Source organism: Sapajus apella, unplaced genomic scaffold (assembly GCF_009761245.1).
Source record: "Sapajus apella isolate SASKATOON/1434 unplaced genomic scaffold, GSC_monkey_1.0 scaffold47, whole genome shotgun sequence".
NCBI classification, from domain to species: domain Eukaryota; kingdom Metazoa; phylum Chordata; class Mammalia; order Primates; family Cebidae; genus Sapajus; species Sapajus apella.
In genome coordinates this window covers 16846001-16871427 of record NW_022436987.1, presented here as the reverse complement: position 1 = coordinate 16871427, position 25427 = coordinate 16846001, and the positions used below count along the sequence as shown (strand labels likewise).

Below are 25427 nucleotides of genomic sequence, written 5' to 3'. Positions count from 1 at the left end.
AGCTGCCACTTGTTTCAGTGGAAATATTCGTTTCTTCTGTATTCCTGAGAACTATATTTCTTGCAAAGAGAACACATCATCAAAACGTCTTTTATAAGTATGGAAGAGTAAAACCGTAACAGAAGAAACGATAAAAATAGAAGTTCCAAGGGACAATCTCACATTAGAACATATACACATTCAGCTGCAGGATTTCCACTGCCAATAGGTGGTGAAATTTAAACACTGGCTATTCAGATGGGAATGTTTCCCTCAAAAACACCCAGAAACTAGGCTGAGTCTCTTGGTTCTAAGGCCAAGTTTTCAGGTTTGATTCAACAGGTGCATCTTGTAAAATGTGACTTCTCTGTTAAACTTACACAACTCAATGTTTTTGTACAGTGATTGCCAACCTCCCCCCCCCCAAAATTCTTCTGAATATCAGTTGTTATAACATCTGAAACATTCTTTTTTTTTTTTTTTTTTGAGTCGGAGTTTCGCTCTTGTTACCCAGGCTGGAGTGCAATGGCACGGTCTTGGCTCACCGCAACCTCCGCCTCCTGGATTCAGGCAATTCTCCTGCCTCAGCCTCCTGAGTAGCTGGGATTACAGGCACACGCCACCATGCCCAGCTAATTTTTTTATATTTTTAGTAGAGATGGGGTTTCACCATGTTGATCAGGATGGTCTCGATCTCTTGACCTCGTGATCCACCCGCCTCGGCCTCCCAAAGTGCTGGGATTACAGGCATGAGCCACCACGCCCGTCCAACATCTGAAATATTCTTATGCACCGAAGCCTTTAGTTTGTATTGCAGTTGTACACATGCTTTATTTCTATGAGAGCCCTAGTCTGTGAACTTGGATTCGTGGTTGTGTTCCAATAATGCCTAACAGAATGTTTACATATAATTGAAACCAATCATGCATTAGATGAATGAATATGGCATGTAATTTAAATTATTTACAGCTTCAAAATTTTATAAATGAGAAAAGAGCTAATGGGCTCAGATAGAAATTTCCAAATATTATGTTCTAAAATGTTCTTTTAATGTTACTGCTATTTTCAAAACGGGTTCTAATAAAAAGTCATGTGCACATGTAAAAGTTTTTAAAATAAATGTCCATTTGAAACTTTAAAGACACATTTCCTATATAACTCAGCATAACTGGTAAACCTCTCAGCTTGGAATCAGGAAGTCTTTGGGGATTTTCCTACCATAAGAGAAAACTAAGTAATTTGAAGTAAAGGAAGATTCCCTCTCCCAATAATGAACATAGTAGGAGGAAAATCGGCTCAGAATTTCACAATCAAACTATACATACATCGTGGAGTGGATAGGCTGATGAATACGTGTTAGATGTTAGCAGTCTTTCAATCCCAAACCTTTTCTTCCCATCTTCTATGCCGAAAGGACATCTTGAGAGAATATAGTACACCTACAAGGTAAGTACAAAGAGACACTATCACATTTCAGAAATTCATGCTTTCTACATTTCTTTCAATCACAATTTAACAATGTCTACTTTGAATGTGTATACAGGCTCTAATTACAGAAGGAAGCTTCCCTTTGTTGTCTGGAAGAAGATGTAGAGTGTAGGATTACAAGGAGTTTACAGATAATTTAACTTCTGAGTCTGAGAGCTCCCCATTCCTTTGATGGGGTGCAGGAGTAAACAGATCATAATTTATTTTGCTTCACCTGTTCCAATCTCCTCTTGAGTTCTTTGTGCCAGAATTCCTACTATAATTAGCACTTCAAGTAGGAGATTAATTTCACTACTAACAGTTCAGTTGGGGGAATGTGGAATACAATTGATATTTATCCAAGCTGTCTTGAATATTTTTTCAATTAATTATTTTTACAAGCCCTTTTACCTGATATCCGAATTTATTAGCCAAGGTGATCCTATCTCTACAGCCACTTTGCAACAGGTTGCATATTTCTATCAATTTATCCTGAAAATAATTTGAACTTTGATGTCCTCTGTTCTTGTATTTCTGTGAATTCAATCTCATCTCCTTTTTATCTTCCAGGAACTTTTCAAAATTTCTGTATTTCTAATTGCTGAATTGTTTTTTTAGTGTGATTTTAGACAATAGTCCCCTACCTTTCCTTTCCTTTACATTTCACAATTCAAGGAATTATTGATTGAAATGGTTGTAGTTCTTGAATCATCATCATCTAAACTCATCATTCATATTAGGAGCAGCTCAATATTCCAACTCAATATATAAATAATAATTTATGCAAGAAGTTTTAATTTTTATAAATGTCAAAACATGTGACTTATTTTACATGTTTTGAATTATTTCCTTAGGAAAGATTTACCAAAAAAAGATGGGATGTTAACAAAGTGGAAACATTTACTCTACCAGGTTTTAAGATGTATTATAAATTCTAAATGTATTTTAAATACATTTAATATTATACTACTAAAGCATAGTATTGTATAATTTTTTAAAAAATCCTGAATTTAGGCATGTAAAGATATTATTTGAAAAAATTATTGCAATAGAAAGAAAGTTTAAGGAGATCTGCAAACATCTGAAAGGTCAGACAGAAAAGTCATTTTATTCATAGGGAGAAGAAAGCAAGTTTCAGAGATTATCTTTGTGTTAAGGAGGAGCCGCTATACGTGACAATATTGGTTCAAGTTGAGAGTAGTTCAATGTTCAGGTTCCTATAAGGAGGAGAGAAGCTTGAAGTTTGGTCAAATCAGGTCAATTGCTTGTTCTGATGGATGCATGGGAATAAACAGTTCAGCTAGCCATTTATGAAATGAGGAATGAGAATTTGGAAGAAGGGAAGTGTGTCTGGCCTTTGTTACTATACACTGTTAATAACAACAAAAAGGAGAAACTACAGGGATAAGGATAGATGTAAAAGAAATAAATTTTCCTGGTGCCAAAAGGGAAAGTGACTTCCCCCACCTCGTTTTCCTTGGAGTGTAAGGGGGTCTTCAAAACACTCATGAAAAATGGCTATGTGCGGTTTTCAATTTTTTTGCAAAAAAATAAACTCATATTAACTTATTATAACGTTTCTGAACAGGATTTAATTTGAGGGACTGAGACGGACCCATCAATTTGAAAAGGGCCACTGTTAGAGCAACATAAATTCTGCTAAAATTGAAGCAAGAACAAATATCAAATTTATGGTGAAGCTTGGGCAGAAGAATGGTGAACTCACTGATCCTTTACAAAAAGCTTATGAAGACAGTGCCCCAAAGAGATCAACAGCTTACAAATGAATACGTCATTTTAAGAAGGGATGAGATAATGTTGAAGATGAAGCCCATAGCAGCAGACCATGCACATCAATTTGTAAGGAAAAAATTCCCCGTGTTCATGCCCTAATTGAAGAGGACTACTGATGAACAGCACAAATAATAGTCAACACCACAGATATATCAACTGGTTCAGCTTTCACCATTCTGACTGAAAAATTTAAGTAAAGCAAACTTTCCAATCAATGGGTGTCAATACTGTTGCGCTCAGATCACCTGCAGACAAAAGCAGCTTTCAATAGAAATTTTAAATAAGTGGTCCTAAAGAACTTCTTTGAAGAAATGTGACAGGAGATGAAACACGGCTTTGCCAGTACTAACCTGAAGATAAAGCATAATAAAAGCAATCGCTACCAAGAGGTGGAAGTAGTTCAGGGAAAGCAAAAACAGACTAATCACGAGCAAAGACCATGTTAACAGTTTTTTGGGGGATACTCAAGGAATTTTGCTTGTTGGCATTCTGCTTATTATGAGAGTGTTTTGAGAAAATTAGCCAAAGTTTTAGCAGAAAAACTTCTGGGAATTCTTCAGCAGAGAGCCCTTCCTCACAGGGACAATGTTCCTGCTCACTCCTCTTATAAAACAAGGACAATTTTTGCAAGAGTTTCAGTGAGAAATAATTTGGCATCTACATTTCAGTCCTGAGTTGGCTCAGTCTGACTTATTTTGTTTCCTAATCTTAAAATGTCTAGCATGGGCATTCCATTTTTCTTCAATTAATAATGTAAATAAGACTGCATTTACATGGTTAGATTCCCAGGACCCTCAGTTCTTTAGGGATGAATTAAATGGCTGCTATGATCACTTACAAAAAATGACTGGACACTGACAAAGCTTATGTTGAGAAATAAAGTTTAAATTTTATTTCTTTCATTCTGTTTATCCACAAAATTTTGAAGCCCTCTCCTATTTCCTTTAGAGAACTTATAAATTCTTTCTTTGTCCCTTTGAGATATGTGTAAAATCTTTTAAAGAGCTAAATAAGGCTCTTGCCAATTTTATAAACCAGGCATGTTTTTCCTACGTTTTCTTCAATTAATCATTTTTAAATGTAAGCATCCAGAAAAGCAGAATACCTGTCTCCCAGTCTCCATGGGAGTTTAGCCTAAGCACCTGGCTACATGCTGTAACTACTTCTTGATATAGAGATATGAGAAGTTTTATTTTTTCTTGGAATAAAAGCAAGTAACTAACACAGATGAACATTTCAATTACCAGCTGAATTTAGGATGAACTATGTGGCAAACGGCGCTGTCAAGTCAAACTGTTGGGAAGGAAGATCTATGAGTATTAACTAAGTCATACAGGGAAGAGGGGTTCTGTGTAGTAAGCAGTTTTCCAGAATATGAAATGATTCCTTTAACTATCCCTGTCTTCCAGGACTACAGAACTCAGATAAAATTCAACATTCTAAGTACTGATGCAAATATAGGCAGAGTAGGTCAGCGGAATAAAATTCAGAGGTAGAGCTACAAATATATAGATACTTAAGTTATATCAAAAGGTGGCATGGTAAAACAGTATGAAAAGTTGAACGTTTTCAACAATTGGTGCAACCAGACTGACTATACACTTGACTTACATTTAGTACAAGGCAAAAAAATCAATTACAGGTAGATAGAAGTTGTCAATGTAAAAAGTAAAATAATACAACTTTCAAGAGATGATATAGAAAATTAACTTCATTACCTTGGGGAAAGTTGAATATTAAGAGCATTATTAATATAAAAAGTTGAGAAAGTAGGCTATATTAAAATTAAATACATCTATTTAACTAAAAATATTCAAAAGGGAAACACAAAGTAAGATCGGTAGAATATATAATGAATAAAAAAACTCAGATTAAGAATATACAAATAACTACTGCAAATTAACAAGAAAAGGGAAGACCTAATTGAAAACAGCCAGTGACTTTGCCATATACTTGACAAAATTGCATTTCTAAATGGTCAAAAAACAGATACAAGGAGATCAATCTCATTTAGTCAGGGAAGTGCAAATTAAAATATTAATGACACATACACAAATAATTTCTATACCAAAAAATGAAAATGAACAAAAGTTCATACAAGAGCTAAACTGATCAACCAAATAAAGCTTGAGTTAAAGAAGCCAGACTATAAAGAATATATACTGTATGATTGCATTTTTATAGAATTTTAAAACAAACCAAACTAATCTCTGCTGTAAGAAGTTAGTCTACCTCTGCTGAGCAGAAAGGGAATAGTGAATGGGAGGAGGCACCAGAGCTTCTAGATGGCTAAGAATATTTTCTCTTTAAGTGCTGGTGGTGGTCACATGGCTGTGTTCATTTTGTGGTAATTATGACTTATGGGCCTCTATTTATTTTATGCATTAAATAAAGAGACAACATGAAAGGCTGATACTTTCTTGTGTCCAGAAAGATATGTATGTGGAAAACCAAGTACTCTTATATGTTGTTACTAGGAGTCTAAATTAGTACATCTTTTTGCAAAGTGTGACAGGTAATATATATAAAAATTTAAATATGGTGGAATATAAGCCATTACAATTAAAAATCATGACTACATATACAGAAATACAACATTGAACATAATTAACTCCAAATGTTTTCAAGGTTTCATATTACAAAGAACATAATTAACTCCAAATGTTTTCAAGGTTTCATATTACAAAGTGCAATTACAAATAGAATTGTGTCAAAGGAAGGAAGTTTGCGTGTTATTATTAAAATAAATTGAATATATTAGAATTTTTAAAAATCGAAGTAAATAGATGTTCTTTGCCATTTTCCCACCGTGAAGGAGGCAAATTATCCTATGTACGTTTTACAACTACAGTACTATCAATAGGACCACGGTTTGGAAAGCCAGCTGCATATGCTAATCTAATACAAACGAAAAGTGGCATTAACATCACATATTCACAGATTTAAGGGCTTGAATAAAAGCTAATTAGGAACCCCCCCCCCAAAAAAATGTGCATGTCCTTAGATCTCAAAATTTTACATGTGGTATCTATTTTGCAGAGCACTTATATTTATGTTGAAATATGTAAATACCAGCCTGCAAACTGCAGAGTTGTTTGTAATATCAGAAAAGTTGGAAGCAACCTGAATAGCTATCAAAAGCAAAAACATTTAATAAAATTATATGTATACTATAGAATATGAGCAATCATTGAAATGAATACATTAATATGTACTGTCACAAAAAGATGTGAAAGAATATACTGTTAATTGGTGTTTGTCACTGAAAAATAAGTAAAATGGGGATTAATATAACCTATTTTTTCATTTTATGATACATACCTCTTTAATGTTTCATATTTTCACAACAAGGATGAAATTGTGCTTTACTTGCACAATTGAAAAATTTAATAAGGTAAATGACCCATGGAAGTGTTATTAAAATATTGAAAAATGCTTATAATATAAATGATGTGATGAAATAATGTACATCTTACTGATAAATTCATTACTTAAAAAACACTTATGAGTGTTTATGTACTGGGCATTGAGCATACGATCGTAAAACTAGTGGGAAGATACATACTGATAAAAAATGCACAAAAATAATTTTTTTAATATTCTAGTTCCTCTGAAGTGAATAATGTAGTTCTGAGTCACATTAATAATTCTGATCTGTACCATAAGAGGTATAGTGAGGTCTGAAGGGCTGACACCATCAGAGTTGATTTACAAAGATAATTGTGGATGTCTATGTAAGAGAGTGGCAAAAGCATGGGTAGGAAGACCAATGAAAATGCATATTTGTAGATCTCATGAATGACGAAGTCTGGCCTTCTTCCACAACAAAAGGTATAAACACATAATCATATATATTCATCATATACACATATACAAATCTACATATTGGTGTGTATATACACAAACATATCACATATATGGACTATAAAAAATATACTATATATTGTGAAGCTCAGATGCCATGATGGTTGTGAAATGCTTTGAAATATATGAAATTTTGGATCATTTGGTAATAGGGGAGGTGGGGATAGAAGGGTACAAATTCAAAAGAGGGTTAGGAGTAAAACTGATAGAACCTAGTGGTTGGTGAACATGGCTGGTAAAAGAGCATTAGCATAAATAAATCTTAGCCTTCTTACTGATGCCTGAATGGAGGTGCTGTTCATGGGAAGAGGGATACTTAGAAGAGGAACTGGTTTGGATCATTTTTGTCTGTTTGCTTTTTGGTACTGGTTGTCAGGAGGACACGTGGGAATAATAGCTAAAATGTTTGGCTTTAAGCAGGTCAAATATGGGTGCTTTTGATAGGTACACAGATATGATTTGTAGGTGACTGAATATATGAATCTGAACTTTTTAAAATACTTTACAAACCTAAATTTAAGATAATTAAAAAAAAAAACTATCAAAAAGCAACTGTGTCGGGAAGAAGTACACTTAGAACGTATAAAATCCAGCTGTGAAATATTATTTGACAAAAAAGATACTGACATGAATCCATATATTACGTATTATTAGTGAAATGAAAAATTTTCCCTATAAATGGACTGAAATTTAGCATTGGTGTCCTATAAAAACTAGTTCTCTAGCTTTAAGGAAAGACATTGCAATTAAAATTAGATATATCTTATTTGTTTCTCTTTCTATACACATAGAAATTCCTTGACCATATGTTTAATTTAAATCTCATATTGATAGTGTAAGCTTGTCTACCAGCACATATGGATAAATCTAGAGCTTTGTTCATGTTAAAAAGTCTGGCCTTCTTCCACAACAAAAGGTATAAACATATAATCATATATATTCATCATATACACATATACAAATCTACATATTGGTGTGTATATACACAAACATATCACATATATGGACTATAAAATATATACTATATATTGTGAAGCTCAGATGCCATGATGGTTGTGAAATGCTTTGAAATGTATGAAATTCTATACTAATGTAAGATGCTCTTGTAATACTATTCAGTTTGTATATCCAAGGAATCTAGTGTTCTGGATAAGGATAAAAAGGAAGGGACTTTTTCTATATTAACTTCCCAAATTTCTTCCTCAATAATGCAAGAACAATGTTGCTACACTATGAAGGAAGATAAATTGTGCTTTAAGGTTGAATTAGCCTAAGGTATTGACACTGTTTACAAAGAACAAGTAGCGGTAAATGAATATTGGCATTTCTATTCCCGATCAAGTTCCTAATTTGTTCCAATGAGTTCATTGGCTTTTTATGAACAACTTTTCAAGGCAACAAATATCTCTAAAATACTTTTCAGTTTTCAGACTGCATTACATACATTATTTCATTTGATTTTCACAATAATGTCAGTATTATCATTATTTGTTTTAAGAGAAATCATCGTATTTAGAAAGAAGCAGAGTTACGACTTGAAACAAGGTCTGATTCTGTGTCATTTGCTCTTTATTCCCACAAATCCTGACTTAGGTTTTTGTTGTTGTTTAATCCTGGTTAAAAATAAAAGGGGAGAACATTTTTAGTTTGTGAATGTGTATGCTAAATTCTAGGAATTACATTTTGTTGAATATTCCTGTCAGTGAATTTTAAAAATATTTATTTAGGAACTAGAAAAAAATGAAATCAGACCTTTAATTCCTCAGGAAAAGAAAGTAAGTAATCTCAAGGAAAAGGATCTTATTTTTAGAACCGTGGTGATTAGATTAATATATAAAATCAAAAGATAACAAGTGTTGGAGAGGAAGTGGAGAAAAGGGAACCCTTACACACTACAGATGAGAATACAAATTGGTACAGCCATTATGAAAGACAATATGGACGATCCTCAAAAAATTAAAAATAGAGCTACCATATAATCCAATAATCCCATTACTGGGTATATACTAAAGGGAATGAAATTAGTATATCTAAGAGATATCTGCCACCCTATGTTTACTGCAACATTATTCACAACAGCCAAGATGTGGAATCAACCTAAATGTCCATCAGTGGATGAATGAAGAAAGAAAAGATGTATACACAGACAAATAAATTTTATGGCTACATATAGCCATAAAATAGAATGAATTGTTGTCATTTGTGACAATATGAAACTAGAGGACATTAAGGTCAAAATAGAAAAACACCATATGATCTCACTCATATGTGGATCTAAAAGGTTGTTGTCATTGAAGTAGAGAGTGGAATAGTGGTTAGCAGAGAATAGGGAGAGGCAGGGGGAGGAAAGAATGGGAGAGATTGGTCAACGGGTACAAAGTTATAGTTGGACAAAAGGAATAAGTTCTGGGGTTCTATTGCATAGTAGAATGACTAGCATTAACAATAAAATATCAAAATAGCTAGAAAAAAGGTTTTTGGATGAGTTCGTGTCCTTTGTAGGGACATGGATAAACCTGGAAACCATCATTCTCAGCAAACTGACACAAGAACAGAAAATCAAACACCACATGTTCTCATTCATAGGTGGGTGTTGAACAATGAGAACACATGGACACAGGGAGGGGAGCATCACACACTGGGGTCTGTCGGGGGAAAATAGGGGAGGGACAGTGGGGGGTGGGGAGTCGGGGAGAGATAGCATGGGGAGAAATACCAGATATAGGTGATGGGGAGGAAGGCAGCAAATCACACTGCCATGTGTGTACCTATGCAACAATCTTGCATGTTCTTCACATGTACCCCAAAACCTAAAATGCAATAAAAAATAAATAAATAAAATAAAAAGAAAAGAGGTTTTTGAAATGTCTCATCACAGAAAAATGAAAATTTTAAGGTGATGGATATGCTACTCATCCTAATTTGATCATTACATAATATATACATGTATTGAAACATCATATTTTATCACATAAATATGTACAATTATGTGTCAATCATATATTTTTAAAAATAAGTAAGCTATAAAAAATAACATAGAATCTTATTTTTTTCCCTCTGAAAGTCAGATAAATAACAATAATAATATCTAACACTTGTTGAACACTTGGTATATGCCAGGCACTGCTCAAACCTTCTTATATGTTAACTACTTTATTTATCTGGGTAACCTATGAAGTGGATACTATTCCTGTCTAAATGCAAAGAAACAGTGGCACAAAACCATGATTGTTTCTGAGACAGGTTTTTAATAGGAAACTTAAAGATCCTAGGACTTCAAATGGAAAGGGAACAATACTATTTAGAAGGTGGAAAATAGTTTTAAATGAAGGAAAAAACATGTTGAGGTTTCTCAAATTCTATCCATATAGAAACAAATTTAAAAATTTTGTTTCCATTTGGAATTATAAATATTTCCCCTACTATGCACTGAATGTATAAAACTATAAAATCATTTTCAAAGATCTTACAAAGTTCTCTAGGTCTCGATTAATTTCTTTTTCCAATATTGTATAACATCTCCTTCTTTACTACATACATACCATCAACCACTCATATTTAAACAACAGTGTGAGAGTTAGGGAGGGTAACAGGTTTATGTGTTCCAATCATACCTTCAAAATTCCCAACATCACCAAATGCTTATATCCTATACAAAACACTTTGCAGAAATGGTATGACATATGCACATGTATCAAAGCACACACAAGCACACATCTCGTATTTGAAGAGAAGTGCCCAAAGGTCTCTCTACCTACAATTCTGTTTCTTGATGAGGATGGAAAGAAGGTTGCTTGATCTTCAATGAGGAACAGCTCCTGCCGATGTCTGCTGAATTGGGCAGTAAAATATTCAGGATGGGGATACTTCACATTCTGTGGGAGTCTTACAGGTCCAAGCACATAGCTTATAGGAGTGTGCTTAGGGCGTGGGATATCACTCTCCTTAATAGGCATTTTGATTCCCAAGACTTCAGCATAGGTAACTAATACCTCCCAAGGGGCATGGATCTTGACAAAATAAGTTCTTCCGTCTTCAGAGTCCTTCATAAAAAAGGCAAAATAGCAGAAAGCGTCACTGGTCATTTTGTTACTGAGATGATTGGATAAAAGAGACAATATTTTATAAAATCTCAAACACATCAAAGCATTTTCAATTTTTTGAAATTTTTAGGCAAAACTTTGAGAAAACAAAATTCACAAAACATAGTTATAGTTACATAAACATGTATATATGTATACATATAATGTGTTTGTAAATATGAGAGACAGAGAGATAGAGACATACAAAGACACACACAAATGAGAAAGAATATTTTTTAAAAATGTATTTCATGGTCAGTGTATACTCATCTCTAAATCTACAATTACCTATGTAGTTCTGGGCAATTTCTTAAGTCCTTAGTAACAACCTATAAACTCAAAATTTTACTTAGGTTATATCAGGGATATATATAAACTGCAAAATGTATTCACCCTTCTTACCCAGCTTCTTTGTATAGTCTACCCAAAGAGGAAGAACTTTAGGTAATGAAGGCTCATTACATAGGAAAAAGTTATGGATTGTGTGGTATAATAATTTATCAGTTCAGTAAAAATGGGAGAACGAGAGAGTAATCCTTTCATTTTTCTTTTTCTTTTTTTTTTTCTAAGACAGAGCCTTACTCTGTTGACAAGGCTAGAGTGCAGTGGCACAACCATGGAACTCCTGGGCTCCAGCAATCCTTCCACTTCAGCTTCTCAAATAGCTGGACTATAGGCACCATGCCCAACTAATTTTTTAAAAAAATTTTTGTAGAGACAGGATCTTGCTATGTTGCCCAGGCTGGAACTATTAGAAATTTCATACACAAGGTGATTTATTAAATAGGCCTTTAAAAACAATTTTGAATGAAATTGTAGAAAAACAGTAAATAAAATGAGATTAAAAAGAAAACTTGGCATATTCATGAACAGGAAGAACGTCTTGGCTTAAATAGAAGGTTATGTTGCAGGACAGCATGGTTAATTATTTAGGGTTCCAGATTATAGGAAGACTTCATAATGAAACTGTTATGAGAAAAAGGCTAAACTTTTTCTTTAAATTCTTTATGGAAACTATGTCCAATTATAAACTGTTTGATTATTACATCGTCACAATACTTACCTACTTACCTGTACGACAAAGGCCTTATCATCCTATTACACGTATCTGTAGCCAAAAGAGCTATTGTATTGCCCGCACAGAGTCTGTCCAGTCAAAGGCCAGAATAGGACAAAACAATACTTAAAGGGTGGTATAAATTAATAACTATATTTACCCTTTTGTCTTCAATTTCCAACTCAAGACCTGTTTTTCTGAGATTTTTTTCAAACTCTTTTCTTCTTTCCTATAACAAAAATAACCAATAGAATTATGTAGAACACTTTTGCTTTATTTGCTCAGTATTAATAGATTCAATATGCAATAGCTGTGACTCTGGATGGGTCTCTGCCCTTCGCATGGTTATATGTAAGTGTGCGCCATCTGAATGCCAAATACTGCTTTTCTCTTGCACTGTAATTCACAACAACTACAAAAATGCAGTGTATCCAGAAATGATAACCAGGAAATACGCAGAGCCTCTATCTAAAGAAATGTACAAAACTTTACTGAATAACATAAATTAAAAAAAACTTTATAAACAGAGACATATGCTCCAAGTTGAAAAGACTCACTATTACAAAGATCAATAATCTTCAAATAAGTTATACATTTAATGGAATTTCAAGCCAGTATGTCATCAAGACTTTTTAATCCTGAAGGTCAAAATGGCTTCTATTAGCAAAAAATAAACTTAAGTTTAACTATAGGTCATTACCGAAATATACTAAATAATCACTTGGGTGCTTAGTTTTACGTTTGTTTGTTTTGTAGTGACAAGATCTCATTCTGTCAGGCTTGTGTACAGTGTTGTAATCACAGCCCACTGTGGCATCCAACCCCTGGGCTCAAGTAATCCTCCCCAGCCTCCAGAGTAGCTGGGACTACAAGCAGGTGTCACTACATTTGGGTAATTTTTTAAAAACTTTTTTTGTAGAGACTGGGTCTCATTATCTAGCCTAGGCTGGCCTTGAACTCCTGGCCTCAAATGATTCTCCTGCCTTAGCCAGCCAAAGCACTGGGATTACAGGTATGAACCACCCACCCAGTCTTTATTAAAACAATGCATGGATGACAAAAAAAAAGTATGTTTCTTTTTAAAAAAAAAATTTATTGAGTTAAAATATAAATATAAACTAACAATATTTACCATTTTTAGATGTAAGGTTAAGTAGTAATAAATACATTTATATTGTTTTCCACTCTTCATCCCCCTTCTTCCCCCTCCCTTTCCTGGCTTCTGGTGCCACCAATCTACTCTTTCTTCATGAGATCCATGTTTTTACCTCCCACACATGAGTGAGAACATAAGACTTTTGTCTTTCTGTGCTTGGTTTATTTCACTTAACATAATGGCTTACAATTCCATCCATGGCTGCAAATGATAGTACTTCATTTATTCAATGGCTGAAAAATATTCCATTATGTGTATTTACCATGTTTTCTTTACCTATTCATCAAATAACGGGTACTTTTCCTTTTCGGTGCAGAAGCTTTTTGGCTTGATATAATCCCAGTGGTCTATTTTTCCTTTAATTGCCTGGTCTTACACAAGAAGTCTGTGTAGACCAATGTCCTGGAGCATTTCCCCAGTGTTTTCTTCCAGTAGCTTCATAGTTTCAGGTCAAAGCTTTAATCCCCTTTCACTTGATCTTTTATATGTTAAGAAATATGGGTCTGGTATCATTCTTCTACATATAGTTATCCAGTTTTACCAGCATCGTTTATTAAAAAGTCTACCCTTTCTTCATTGTATGCTCTTGGCCACTTTGTCATAGATGAGCTTGTTTTAAATACATAGCTTTATATCTAGATTCTCTATTCTATTCCATTGGTCTGTGTGTCTGTTGTTATACCAGTACCTTATTGAAGGTATGAGATGCAGAATAGTCACTTAGTTATGCACATTTGGAGGAGGAATGTGGGCTGGAAAAGTAAATTCTGGAATTGTATGATTAATACATATAAAATCATAAAATATATAATTTTAAAACTGTGAGACAGAATGATAAAATACATCAGTGTAAGTTAAGGAAAGATGAGGATTAGGGACTGTGCCCTGAGGCACTTCAATAATAAGAGATTTCGAAGAAGTAAAGACTGAGAAGGAGCAACTGTAAAATAAGAAAAAACGAAGATAATGTGGAGTCCTGGAAGCCACGTGAAGAACATACACAATCGAAAAGGGAAGGATCAACTGTTTCAAGTATTGCTTATAGGTAAAGTAAGATGAGGGCTGAGGCTTGACCACTGGATTTTATACAAGATGCGCAGAGTGGTTGGGATGAAGGCTTGAAAAGAATGGGTTTAATATATAATTTAGTAGAAAAAAAAAAAAAAGAAAGAAACAGTAGCTGGTAGGAAAACTGGGACCAAAAAGAGGGGTTTTAATTTTTTTAATATAGAAAAATTAACAGTGTATTTGTTCATTGAAGAAAATGTCCTGGTAAAGAATATTAAATATAATTTAGGAGAAAGAAGAAATAATTTTACAAGGAATATCCCAAAATAGGTATACAGAAAAGAGCTAATAAAGCAGGCATTAAACTGCTGACCTTAGAGAGACCTGCTGCAACTTTAGAAAGGTAGGTTCCAGTATCTGGGGCCTTGCTTTTCTGAAGAGTTCCCTCCACTCTCAGACCCAATAAGAGTGGCTCATTTTGCCTATACTGTTTGTACAGTGTTATTTATGCTGAATATCTGATTTCCTTCTGAAAGTATGAAATTTTGGTATGTGCTAGGCAGAAGGCGACAAGGTAACCAGCCCTAATAAAAACCTAGGGGACTTAGTCGTAATGGGCTTGCCCAATAGCTATTTCACATGTGTTTACACACACTGTTGCTGGAAAAAATAAGTGTATATCCTATGATTCTACTGAGAGAGAATCCTTACAAGCTTACTCCTGGTTTCCTCTGGACTTTTCCCATGAGCTTTTTCCCTTGCTGGTTTTGCTTTGTATCATTTCACTGTAACAAATCATCTCCATAAGCATGACTATATACTGAGTCCTGTGATTCTTTCTAACGAACGCCTAAATTTGAGGGTTGTCTCTGGCACTCCTGAATAGTAGGCAAGAAGAAACAGAATCAAGGGCAGAAGTGGAGGAGTTGGCTTTAGGGAGAAGGATAGTTTGTCTATGGTAACAGAAAGTAAGGTAATTTACACAGGCAAAATTCCTGGTGGATGGACAGGTGTGGTGGTAGAAATTTATAGGTTTTCTCTTCTTGCTTCAGTTTTCTCAATTAAGCAGAAAAGCGTGATCAGTTAAGCTTGAAGAAGTGTTGGAAGTGTAAGAAGAGAAAAACTGTTATAAAACAGTCATCTAGGAGAATGGGAGACAACAGAATATGGAAGGAAAGTATGATTCCCACACAGCATGAGGACCCAGTTGAGGTCCATAGGCACAAATATAAGGTAAAGTCAGTCAGTAAATTCTAAGTTTTTCTGCAGCCTTGGTCTCCTGGGCTCAATTGATCCTCCTGCCTCAGCCTCCTGACCTGAGCAACAGAACAAGGCTCTGACTCAAAAATTTAAAAAAATTAAAAAATAGTTGTGAGTTGCCAGGTCATGAGAAGGAATATCTATAACCGATTAATAATAATACACTCATATAGAGTTCAAGACCTCAAAGCCAGATGTCGCACATGAGCTACACTTTAGGAAGTCTACTTTTGGGTAGGGAAGTTAAGTGTATTATTGGTTTTAAATAGGAAAGTTGTATAATATTAGGTGGTTACTCCTTTGAAGTTTTATGGATTGAAAAAGAGTGTATAGGGGCGTATGGGTTGAAATGTGTGCTAGCTGACGAAAGAATGGATGGTGGAGGACATCAGTTTTAGTCTGCTTGGCATCATCTTTCCAGTGGGGCTATCAATCACAATGTGCTGTCCTTCCCCCCAAAAAAATGGTAAGTTTTTCTTTCTGTATGGGTGCTGGCATGTAGTAGGAGGGGCTGGTTTGACTAAAGTTGTTTTGTCAAGTACAACTAGGAGAGGGGCAAGGGACTTGACTGGATATGCAACAAAGTAATTACAATTGTTGACCATGAGGCATAGGCTGAATAAAGATTGAGAGAGGAATAAGAGCATTGAAATGTACTAAGATGATTGCATCTTATCTGGTCCTGGTGAGATTGAAAGAAGAATGTGGGTCAGAAAGATTTGAGGCGTAGTCAGACAGTTTTCTCACAGAATGAGGTTATAAGGAGTTGCAGTTATTAGTAATGACAAGTTCTACGTGAGTGAATGGCTGAGTAGAAGCTTAGATCAATGGAAAAGGGAAGTCAAGGAACAGAGAGGCCAGAATGCCAAAATAATCATCTAAGTATGAACTGATATTATCAGTGATCTGAAAAAGATTGCTGGAGAGACTGACAGTGATTCTGGAGCTAAAATTGTTGAGGAATAGAAGATCCAGAGACAGACAAATGACAAAAACAATGCAGGGTAATAATAAATCTGATGAGATTTAAAGCTTGGAAATTTCAGGGACAGGTGAAGAACAGAGTACAATCAACAAGATACAAGGAGGGCAAGCAGCATTTACGCCATCTTTAGGGAAATACTGTGTAAAGAAAAATAATCATCACTTGAAAGCCTTGCTAGGGGAAGCAACAAACCTCAAAGAGGTTTGAAGGGAACTTTTAGAGAAGAGGTGAAAATGATGATGGGTCATGAATTTCAGAGGCCTGGTAGAAGGCTTTCCAGGGAGTGGGTGGAGAAAAGGGGCAGTCCTGTATATGTACAGAATCTTGTGGGAATAATATCTTTATTTTTTATTTTTATTTTATATAACATTTATTTTTCAAGTACCTAAGTCAATGTGTGTGTATGCACACACACATACATGTGTGTCTAAAATGAATTAATTTATGATTTCAAATATTGAGTACTGAGCATCCATTATACTCCAATCACTGTTCTAGGATTTGGGTATACAGCAATGAAGAAGACAAATTACTTCACCTCAGAAACTTAATTTACATTGTTGGAGACACAAACAAGTAAAAACATGAATAAGTAAGTTCATAAAGTGAGGTGTTATAATACAAATAAAAGAGAATCAGGAATAGAGCACAATATAAAGGCTATGCCGGGGGAATGGATTAGTCATACCTTTCCAAAATAAAAATATCATACGAAAGGTAATTATTATTTTTTTTTTTTTTGAGAGGGAGTCTCACTTTGTCACCTAGGCTGGAGTGCAGTGGCACAATCTCAGCTCATTGCAACCTCCCTGTCCTGAACCTCCAGAGGTTCAGGCAATTCTCTGCCTCAGCCTCGGCCTCCCAAGTAGTTGGGATTATGGGTGCCTGCCACTATGCCCGGCTAATTTTTGTATTTTTAGTATAGATAGGGTTTCACCATCTTGGCCAGGCTGGTCTTGAACTCTTGACCTCACGATCTACCCACTTCAGCCACCAAAAGTGCTGTGATTACAGGTGTGAGCCACTGCGCCTGGCCAAAAGGTAATTATTATACTCAGACACACACCTCAAATTTTGGAAGTTACATTTCATATCTAAAGTGAGCTATAAAAATAATCCATTACTTAGAAGAAGAAGAAAAAGAAGTTAGTATGCAAAATATCCAAAAAACAACATTGACTTTACATGTCTATTCTTAGGCTGCCTACTTCACAGTTATCTTACTCAGTTTCAGTTTTCAGTTTACACATCAGGGCCTCTCACTTTTACAACATAATTTGAGGCAGATATCTATGTGAAACTATAAAATGTGCTTCTTTTTATTATTCCCACTTTTCTTAGACAGCACTTACCGCCTTTAACTCTGAATCTTTCTTTATGTCATCAACATAGGAAAGCACAAAGTCAATTTGCCTAATCCCATCTCGAAAGAAGATAGAATCTTTGCTTTGCTGATTTCTTTGAAACTGCAGGAGACATAAATGACACAATTTTAAATTATAGTTTTATTCTGAAATGACAAAAGCACAAAAGGAATTATTTATAATTTAGTCACCAGTTACTTTTTTTCAGTCTTGAAATGTCATGTCAAGACAAATAACCAGAGTTTTCAGCAACAGATTATGCTTTGTTTTATAAAGTGAAATTCCATATAAAACATTAAGAAATAATAACTCAGGGGGAAGATAAGCATGTTAGCTACATGCACATACAACAAAAATGCTGCAAATATGCCAAAATATGAAATGAATACAGGTATACATTGATCCCAAAATGGATATTCAGAGAGAGACTTGTTATCTTCATTAAACAACATATCACTTAGTCCACTATATAATTCATGGCTGCACACAACTTTGGAGGTAATATCAATTACAGACAAGTTAATGGAGTCTCACTATAAGAAAATAAATTTATGATTAATGTCTATTCTATGTTTTTATAAAATTGTCACTTCCAAATTCAACTTTGTAAGGATTAAAATAAAATCAAGGTGCAGTTAAATATTAGAAAGCAGGTAGCTTATTAGCTGGTGTCTCAAGGCAGGTTTCATGCAACTCACCCTTCAACATCAATTTCCCAGGTGAGCAAAAATCAATCCTTTGTTTAAACTTGCATGAATTCTCTTAGTATAACAATCACACTTACACGTTCAACTTTCATATGTTGTATAGTTAGTTCATTAATTCCTACACTTTCAAAACAGCAAAAACACTAGAGAGCTTCAGAAGGAAGAGATTCCATGTATGACTTATTTGGCTTTCTTCAAAGTTTATATGTAATATTTAATACTTATAATGGCCTACATGTATTATTATACTTAGAATTATGCAAGCGGATAATATAGTGGCTGTAAATGAGATAATTTTCCAATTGCCTTAGCTCACGTGCAAATGAGTAACTATATGGTTTTAATTTTCACACCATTGTTTCTATTAATTTTTGAGTTTCTTTTATAGTACCCTATGGCATTTTTTACCCAAGTCAGGTGAGACAGGCCTCCCAGAAAAGGGAATGAATGTAGATCAGTTACATGCAAATAAGCCATAAACCTCATATTTGATCTGTGGTTTATGAACAAAGTAAGTGCATTTATACAGCTAATGCAAAGCTGATGTGTCTCAGAAAAAACTAGCTCCAATGCACAGGAAGAAATGAGTGGAAAATGGAACAAAAAAATTTAAAAAAAAAAACATCCAGGAAACCTACAGATTAAGTGCCAAGACACAGTCACTCAAATGTTATGTTTGAGTTCTCTTCACCTGGGCCAAAGGATAATAATCTCCTATTTCCTAAAAGAATCTGAGAAAAATCAAACTGCTATAACATTATACTTTGACTATAAATCACTAAAAATGGAAAAGAAAGAAAAAACAAAACAAATCACTGGCACTCTTGTAAATTATCACAGCATTAGCTTCTTATGAAATTCACTAAAATTCTTGGAAGTCAGCTGAGGCAGAAAAAATATACTACTTAGGCTAAGTAAAATCAAAGCTCAAAAATTAGAGGAGAAAAAGTAATCCTCTTGCTTTAAGTCTGTGATGGTCATATTTTATATGAAAGAGGGATTTTTGTTATTTTTGTTTCGTTTTCAAAAATTAATATATATACAGGTACTTATTTACACAAGCTAAATCTGGGTACACAGGGAGCAGTTCTGGTGACAGAAAATGTGCACATAGGAATTAACAAAAGTCACATTCAGAGTATCTGACAACTAGGAAATAGACAAAGTAGCTAAGAGAACAGTAACTCCAATGATTTTCTTGAGTGCTTAGCCAAAAATGGGTATGCCCACTGTCTTCATGAATGAAAGCTAAAGTCTAGCTAGGAAGACCCAAATTTCTATCATTATGTAATATCCTGATGATAAACTGTAAATCTGTTTTAAATACGAAAAAAATCACTGGGAGCCTTGTAAATCACTATGAGGCTGATGTCTTAGGACTATTAATAAAAATCAGTTAATGCTGAGGCAGAAAAATCTGATAATTCTGTCAATATAACTGAGTACTACTAAAACACATGATGCTTTTGTTTTGCTAAAAACATGATATAAATATATTTTGTAGTATGTGTGTGCATTTGTTTGTGTTTACATTAGATTTGTCCTTAGAAATACCTATTTGTAATTATGTAAACAACTGAAATGGCTTCTCTGTAAAGGATGTAGTTATCCTGTGGTTCAAAACCCTGTATTACTGGCTGGGTATGGTGACTCATGCTGGTAATCCCAGCACTTGGGGAGGCCGAGATGAGATGATTGCTTGAGCTCAGGAGTTCGAGACCAGCCTGGATAACACGATGAAACCACTCATCTCTCCTAAAAATACAAAAACTAGCTGTGCATGGTGGCGTGCACCTGTGGTCCCAGCTACTCAGGAGGCTGAGGTAGGAGGATTACCTGAATCTGGGAGGTTGAGGCTGCAGTAGCCCTGATTGCACCACTGCACTCCAACCTGGGCGATAGAATGAGACCCTATCTGAAAATAAAACAAAACAAAACCCTGAATTCCTGATGAGAATTCATAAACCTCTGAAACCATATGAATTGTGTGTGTGTGTGTGTGTGAGTGTATGTATATACAGTATGTATATACATTTTAGGAAGATGATCTATAGATTTCATCCAATCCAAAACCAATTAAAAATCACTATTCTTGAACTTCAGTTGCCTAGGGATTAGGAATCAGTAACAAAGTTCCGCCAAATCAAAGTATTCATTAGAAGAAAAATAACTCAGGCTACCACTGCAGCCACCCAGAGCATAAGCAGCATCATTCAGCACTGGTTTTACCATAAGCCGCCGCCTCAGGAACAAATTGTATCGCTTTGCAGGCTGTGAAGCAACCAATAGAGAATTAGCAAATCCTGCCCCAGAATTACAGTAAAGATTCCAAAAAACAGACACAAACAGACTAACCCTCAGTACGATTATTTTCTAAGTGTGTGTGAGATATTTCAAGCTGGAGGATAGAAATTACCAAGGAAAAAGGAAGAAAAAATGGGTAGAAAGCAATAAACATGTAAAGAAAAAACAAAAGGAGAATTCACAGCAAATTTTCCTAAATTCTTTAAACAGTGACTAAAAATAATAATATTTGTGGATTTAGATTTTATTTATTTATTTCAAATTTTTTAAGTTCAGGGGTATATGTGCAGGATGTGCAGTTGTGTTATATCGGGAAATATGTGTCATAGGGGTTGGTTGTACAGATTATTTCATCACCCAGATATTAAGCATAGTACCCAGTAGTTATTTTCCCAGATTCTCTCCCTCCTCCCAACCTCCACCCTCTGAAAGACCCCAGTGTATTGTTTTCTTCTATGTGTCAGTGTGTTCCCATCATTTGGCTCCCACTTATCAGTGAGAACATGCAGTATTTGTTTTCTGTTTTTGCGTTAGCTTGCTAAGGATAATGGCCTCCATCTCCATACATGTTTCTTCAAAGGATATAATTAAGGGAGAGAAGAGAGAAAAAAATAATAATGAAGGAAAATATGGAAATAAGAATATAAAATAAAATAGGTATTTTTTGTTAAGTATTCCTATATATACCAGAAAAAGAAAGTAAAATTACTACATTTATACTGGGATGATGTGTGGTATGAAAAGTTTAAAAAAGTTTTTTTTTTTTTTTTTTAAATTTCATGAGCATATGAGCATGCAATATACTAGAATACATAAAAAGCTATTCAATTATTCAAATGCTGAGTTGTCTCCAATTTTCAATTATGTGTTCATTATTTAAAATACGAAGGCAATTACCTAAAAATATCTGGGATACTCAACTATATTTGAAAGAAAACCAAACCTATTGCATAAAAGAGCAAGAACTGTGTGTATTTTATAGTGTAACGAATAGATAAATAATCCAATACAATTACTTAAACTAGTCTCTTCCTGGAATATGATGAAGAAGCCTAAGCAACTGGTGACTATTGGGGTGAAAATTCCTGCCCTGTAAACTAATGTTTTCTATTTGTTGATACAGGAGTTAATATTGTTGTTATTTAAAACACAAAAGATACAAGGCAAATGTTGGTCATTGCATAAAGTATATTTTAAACTATATTATCCTGATGGCCTGAAATTTTTCACCTCAGTATTTTTATTTTCTTGGTATCTTTCATGAGATTCACAGGCTACTGGTTTTCTCAGGTGTTTTCCCTAAATTCATTAAAGAATTATTAAGAGAAATAAAAGAGTACTATACTAAAGGACCATGCAGGGCCACATTTTGACTTTCATGGATCATAGACCTAAGCATAAAAACTAAAACCATAAAACTGAAGAAAATCTTAGAAATCTCCCCTAGTTTGGTGTAGGAAAATATTTCTTAAATAGAACACAAAAAGCATCGATGATAAAAGACAAAATATGACAAATTGAACTTCTGCACTTCTAGATGTGCTTTTCTAAAAATCACTGTATATAAATGAAAAGGCAAGAAACAAATTGAAAGAAAATGTTCACAATAAATAAGATTGACAACGGTCCTCTATCCAGAATACATAAACAACTCTGATAAGTCAATACAAAGATAATCAACTCAATTTTTTAAAATGCAGAAAAGATTTGAATAGTTCACAAAAGAAGATCTATGAATGTCCAATATGCCCATGAAAAGATGGGCAATATCATTATTTATAAAAGAAATGAGAATTGAAATCACAAGATACTATTATTCATCCATTAGAATTACTGAAATTAAAAAGCTATCAATATCAATATCAGTATTAATATCAAATGTTGGTGAAGATGTACAGCAATTAGAACCCTTATACATTGCTGGTAGGAATAAAAAATAGTACAATCACTTTTAATAATAGTGTGACAGTTTTAGATAAAATTACACCTTCATTTTCCACAGGTCCCAGAAATTCTACTCCAAAGAAATTACCCAAGATTAATGAAAATATACATCTATACAAACAGTTCTTACATGAATGTTCATAACAGCTTTATTCATAATGGTCCTCAAACTGAAAACTATCCAAATATCTATGAATGGATGAATGGATAAATAAATTTCAGTTTATCCATACAATGAAACATTACTGAACAATAAAATAAACAATAATATCTGTAATACAGATATATTCAAAAATAATCAACTTATTAGTAATATTTGGAGTTTTGGATGAGTCTTAGAAACATTATAATAAGCAAAAGCAGCCAGAAGCCAGATACAAAACAGTGTATACTGTAAAATCCCATTTATAAATTACATTAGAAAGAAAAACAAATCAGTAGTTGCCTAGAATAGGGTAGAAGGAAAATCGCTAAAGGGACCTTTTTGAGGTAATGGAAATCTTCTACATAAATTACAGTTTGTTAAAGCTCATCAAACTACACACTTAAAACAGATGCATTTGTGTCCAATGTAGAATCAATGAAGGGGAAAACTTTTTAAAAATTCTGACTTGAGCTACTAAAAGAATATACTGCATGTTGCTGAGATGAGAAAGACTTCAGACAAGCAGTTTTTTTAATTATTATTTTTGTAGGGGAAGATCCAGAATTACATTTTGGATCTATTAATCTTTAGATATCTTTTAGACATCCATATTCATATTTCAAGAAGCATTTGGCTATTTAAAAGTGAAACTGAGGAGCAATGATTATGCTCAAAACTTTAACTTGAGAATTGAGATGGCATATCAATTGTACTTAAAGCCTTGAAATTGGATGAAAACACTAGGAGACTGAATTAATGACTGAATCATAAGGTAATAATATCTAAATATATGCACAGGTCAATTATAAAAACTGTGCTTATATTCATACTAATTGCTTCTTGTCATTTTACTCAAAGATTCCTTCTGATTGGTCTGTGCCTATGCCATATCAGTTATTAAGTATTTGGAATATCATCCCTGAGGTTAACAAGGCCCACACTCCTTCAAAATCTGCTAATTGCATACCTGTCATTATTTAATCACCTTTAGTGTGCCCTTTCAATTTCCATTCTTTGCTTACCAAACTCTAAATACTTACGAAACTATTCTGTCTAATCCTCTGCAGTAGTCACTTTAAGATAGTTCTCTTAAGCATAATAGTTTCCATCTTTCTATATTTTATTTGGTGGCCTTAGTGACCTTTCTATACTGACAATCTGTGTAACCACTTAGGTACTCAGTCAAGTCCACTGTTCACTATTTTATATCAAAATTTTTAAAAATTATATTATTCTATATTTATAAAATAATTTATATTGAGGATCTATCGTAATAATCATAGTAGAAACCAGAGTAGAAACCACAAGACTCCATTTTTTTCCATGAAAACACATCCAGTGATATTCCTCTGGTTTATCCTAGCACATTCCCTCTCCCCTACTCTCCACCCTGCTTTTTGCCCTGTGCAGGCAACGAAGAGCTCCCTTGACCTCTTGCTTCTCACAAATGATTGGAAAGAGTAAGAGTGTTTTCCTTCCCAAGGTTGAATTAGGGAAGGCTGTGTCCCCTCACTAATGGTCACTGAGCCTCTTGATAATGTCTTCAGTATATGATGTTTTCCTTCTGGGTTCCAACAAGTGTTCCTTCCCCTATTCCCTTCAGTTCTATGGATTTTAATAAATTAAAGATTGCTAGACCTATACATACTGAGATTCTCTTACACTCCATCTTTGTAAAAGTCTATCCTACACTAAGTAGGTCTACCAGAACCCTGATTTATACAGATTTTTCTTTTGTGATATTTACACACACACACACACACACACACACACACACACACACACATGCACGTGCACACACACACAGACACACACACACACACACACATATATATATATATATAAATTTAATGAAGACACAGTTGATTATAGGACTGTGACAGGAAATGTTCAAGATGAGCTTGGAGCATCTTGTCAGAAAGTAGGAAAATACTCCAAACAATACTAAAATAATAATAATAACAATAATAATAATAGGGGTATGTCAGGGGAATACACAAGTCAACTAAAAAGCTCCCAGCCAACTGATATGGCTTATGTCTTGTAATTCCAACCACTCAGGAAGCTTGCGTGGGAGGACTGCTTGAGCCCGGAAACTGAGAGCAACCTGAGAAACACAGTGAGACCCAATTAAAAAATAATAATAATAATTAGCTGGGTGTGGTGGTACACTCCTGTAATCTCAGGGAGGCTGAGGTGAGAGAGGATTGCTTGAGCCCAGGAGTATAAGGCTGCAGTAAGCTACGATCATGCCACTGCACTCCAATCTAGGCAACAGAGCAAGACGCTGTCACTAAATAAAAACAAAACA

The 25427-nt window shown here is 34.3% G+C and overlaps 1 protein-coding gene across 7 annotated transcripts in view; it reads right to left on the bottom strand.

Annotated features, from left to right (window-relative positions):
- Positions 1-25427, bottom strand: part of ANO5 (anoctamin 5) — a 94597-nt gene that overhangs the window by 46009 nt on the left and 23161 nt on the right. For 4 of the 7 annotated variants that reach the window (XM_032240988.1, XM_032240989.1, XM_032240993.1 and 1 more), the window contains exons 4-8: positions 20953-20994; positions 18005-18118; positions 12404-12472; positions 10863-11147; positions 1305-1418 (exon numbers count right to left, since the gene is read on the bottom strand). In XM_032240988.1, the coding sequence (XP_032096879.1) occupies positions 1305-1418; positions 10863-11147; positions 12404-12472; positions 18005-18118; positions 20953-20994 (624 nt within the window). The remainder of the gene's footprint in view (positions 1-1304; positions 1419-10862; positions 11148-12403; positions 12473-18004; positions 18119-20952; positions 20995-25427) is intronic. The other 3 variants (XM_032240990.1, XM_032240991.1, XM_032240992.1) reach the window with 1 other exon arrangement.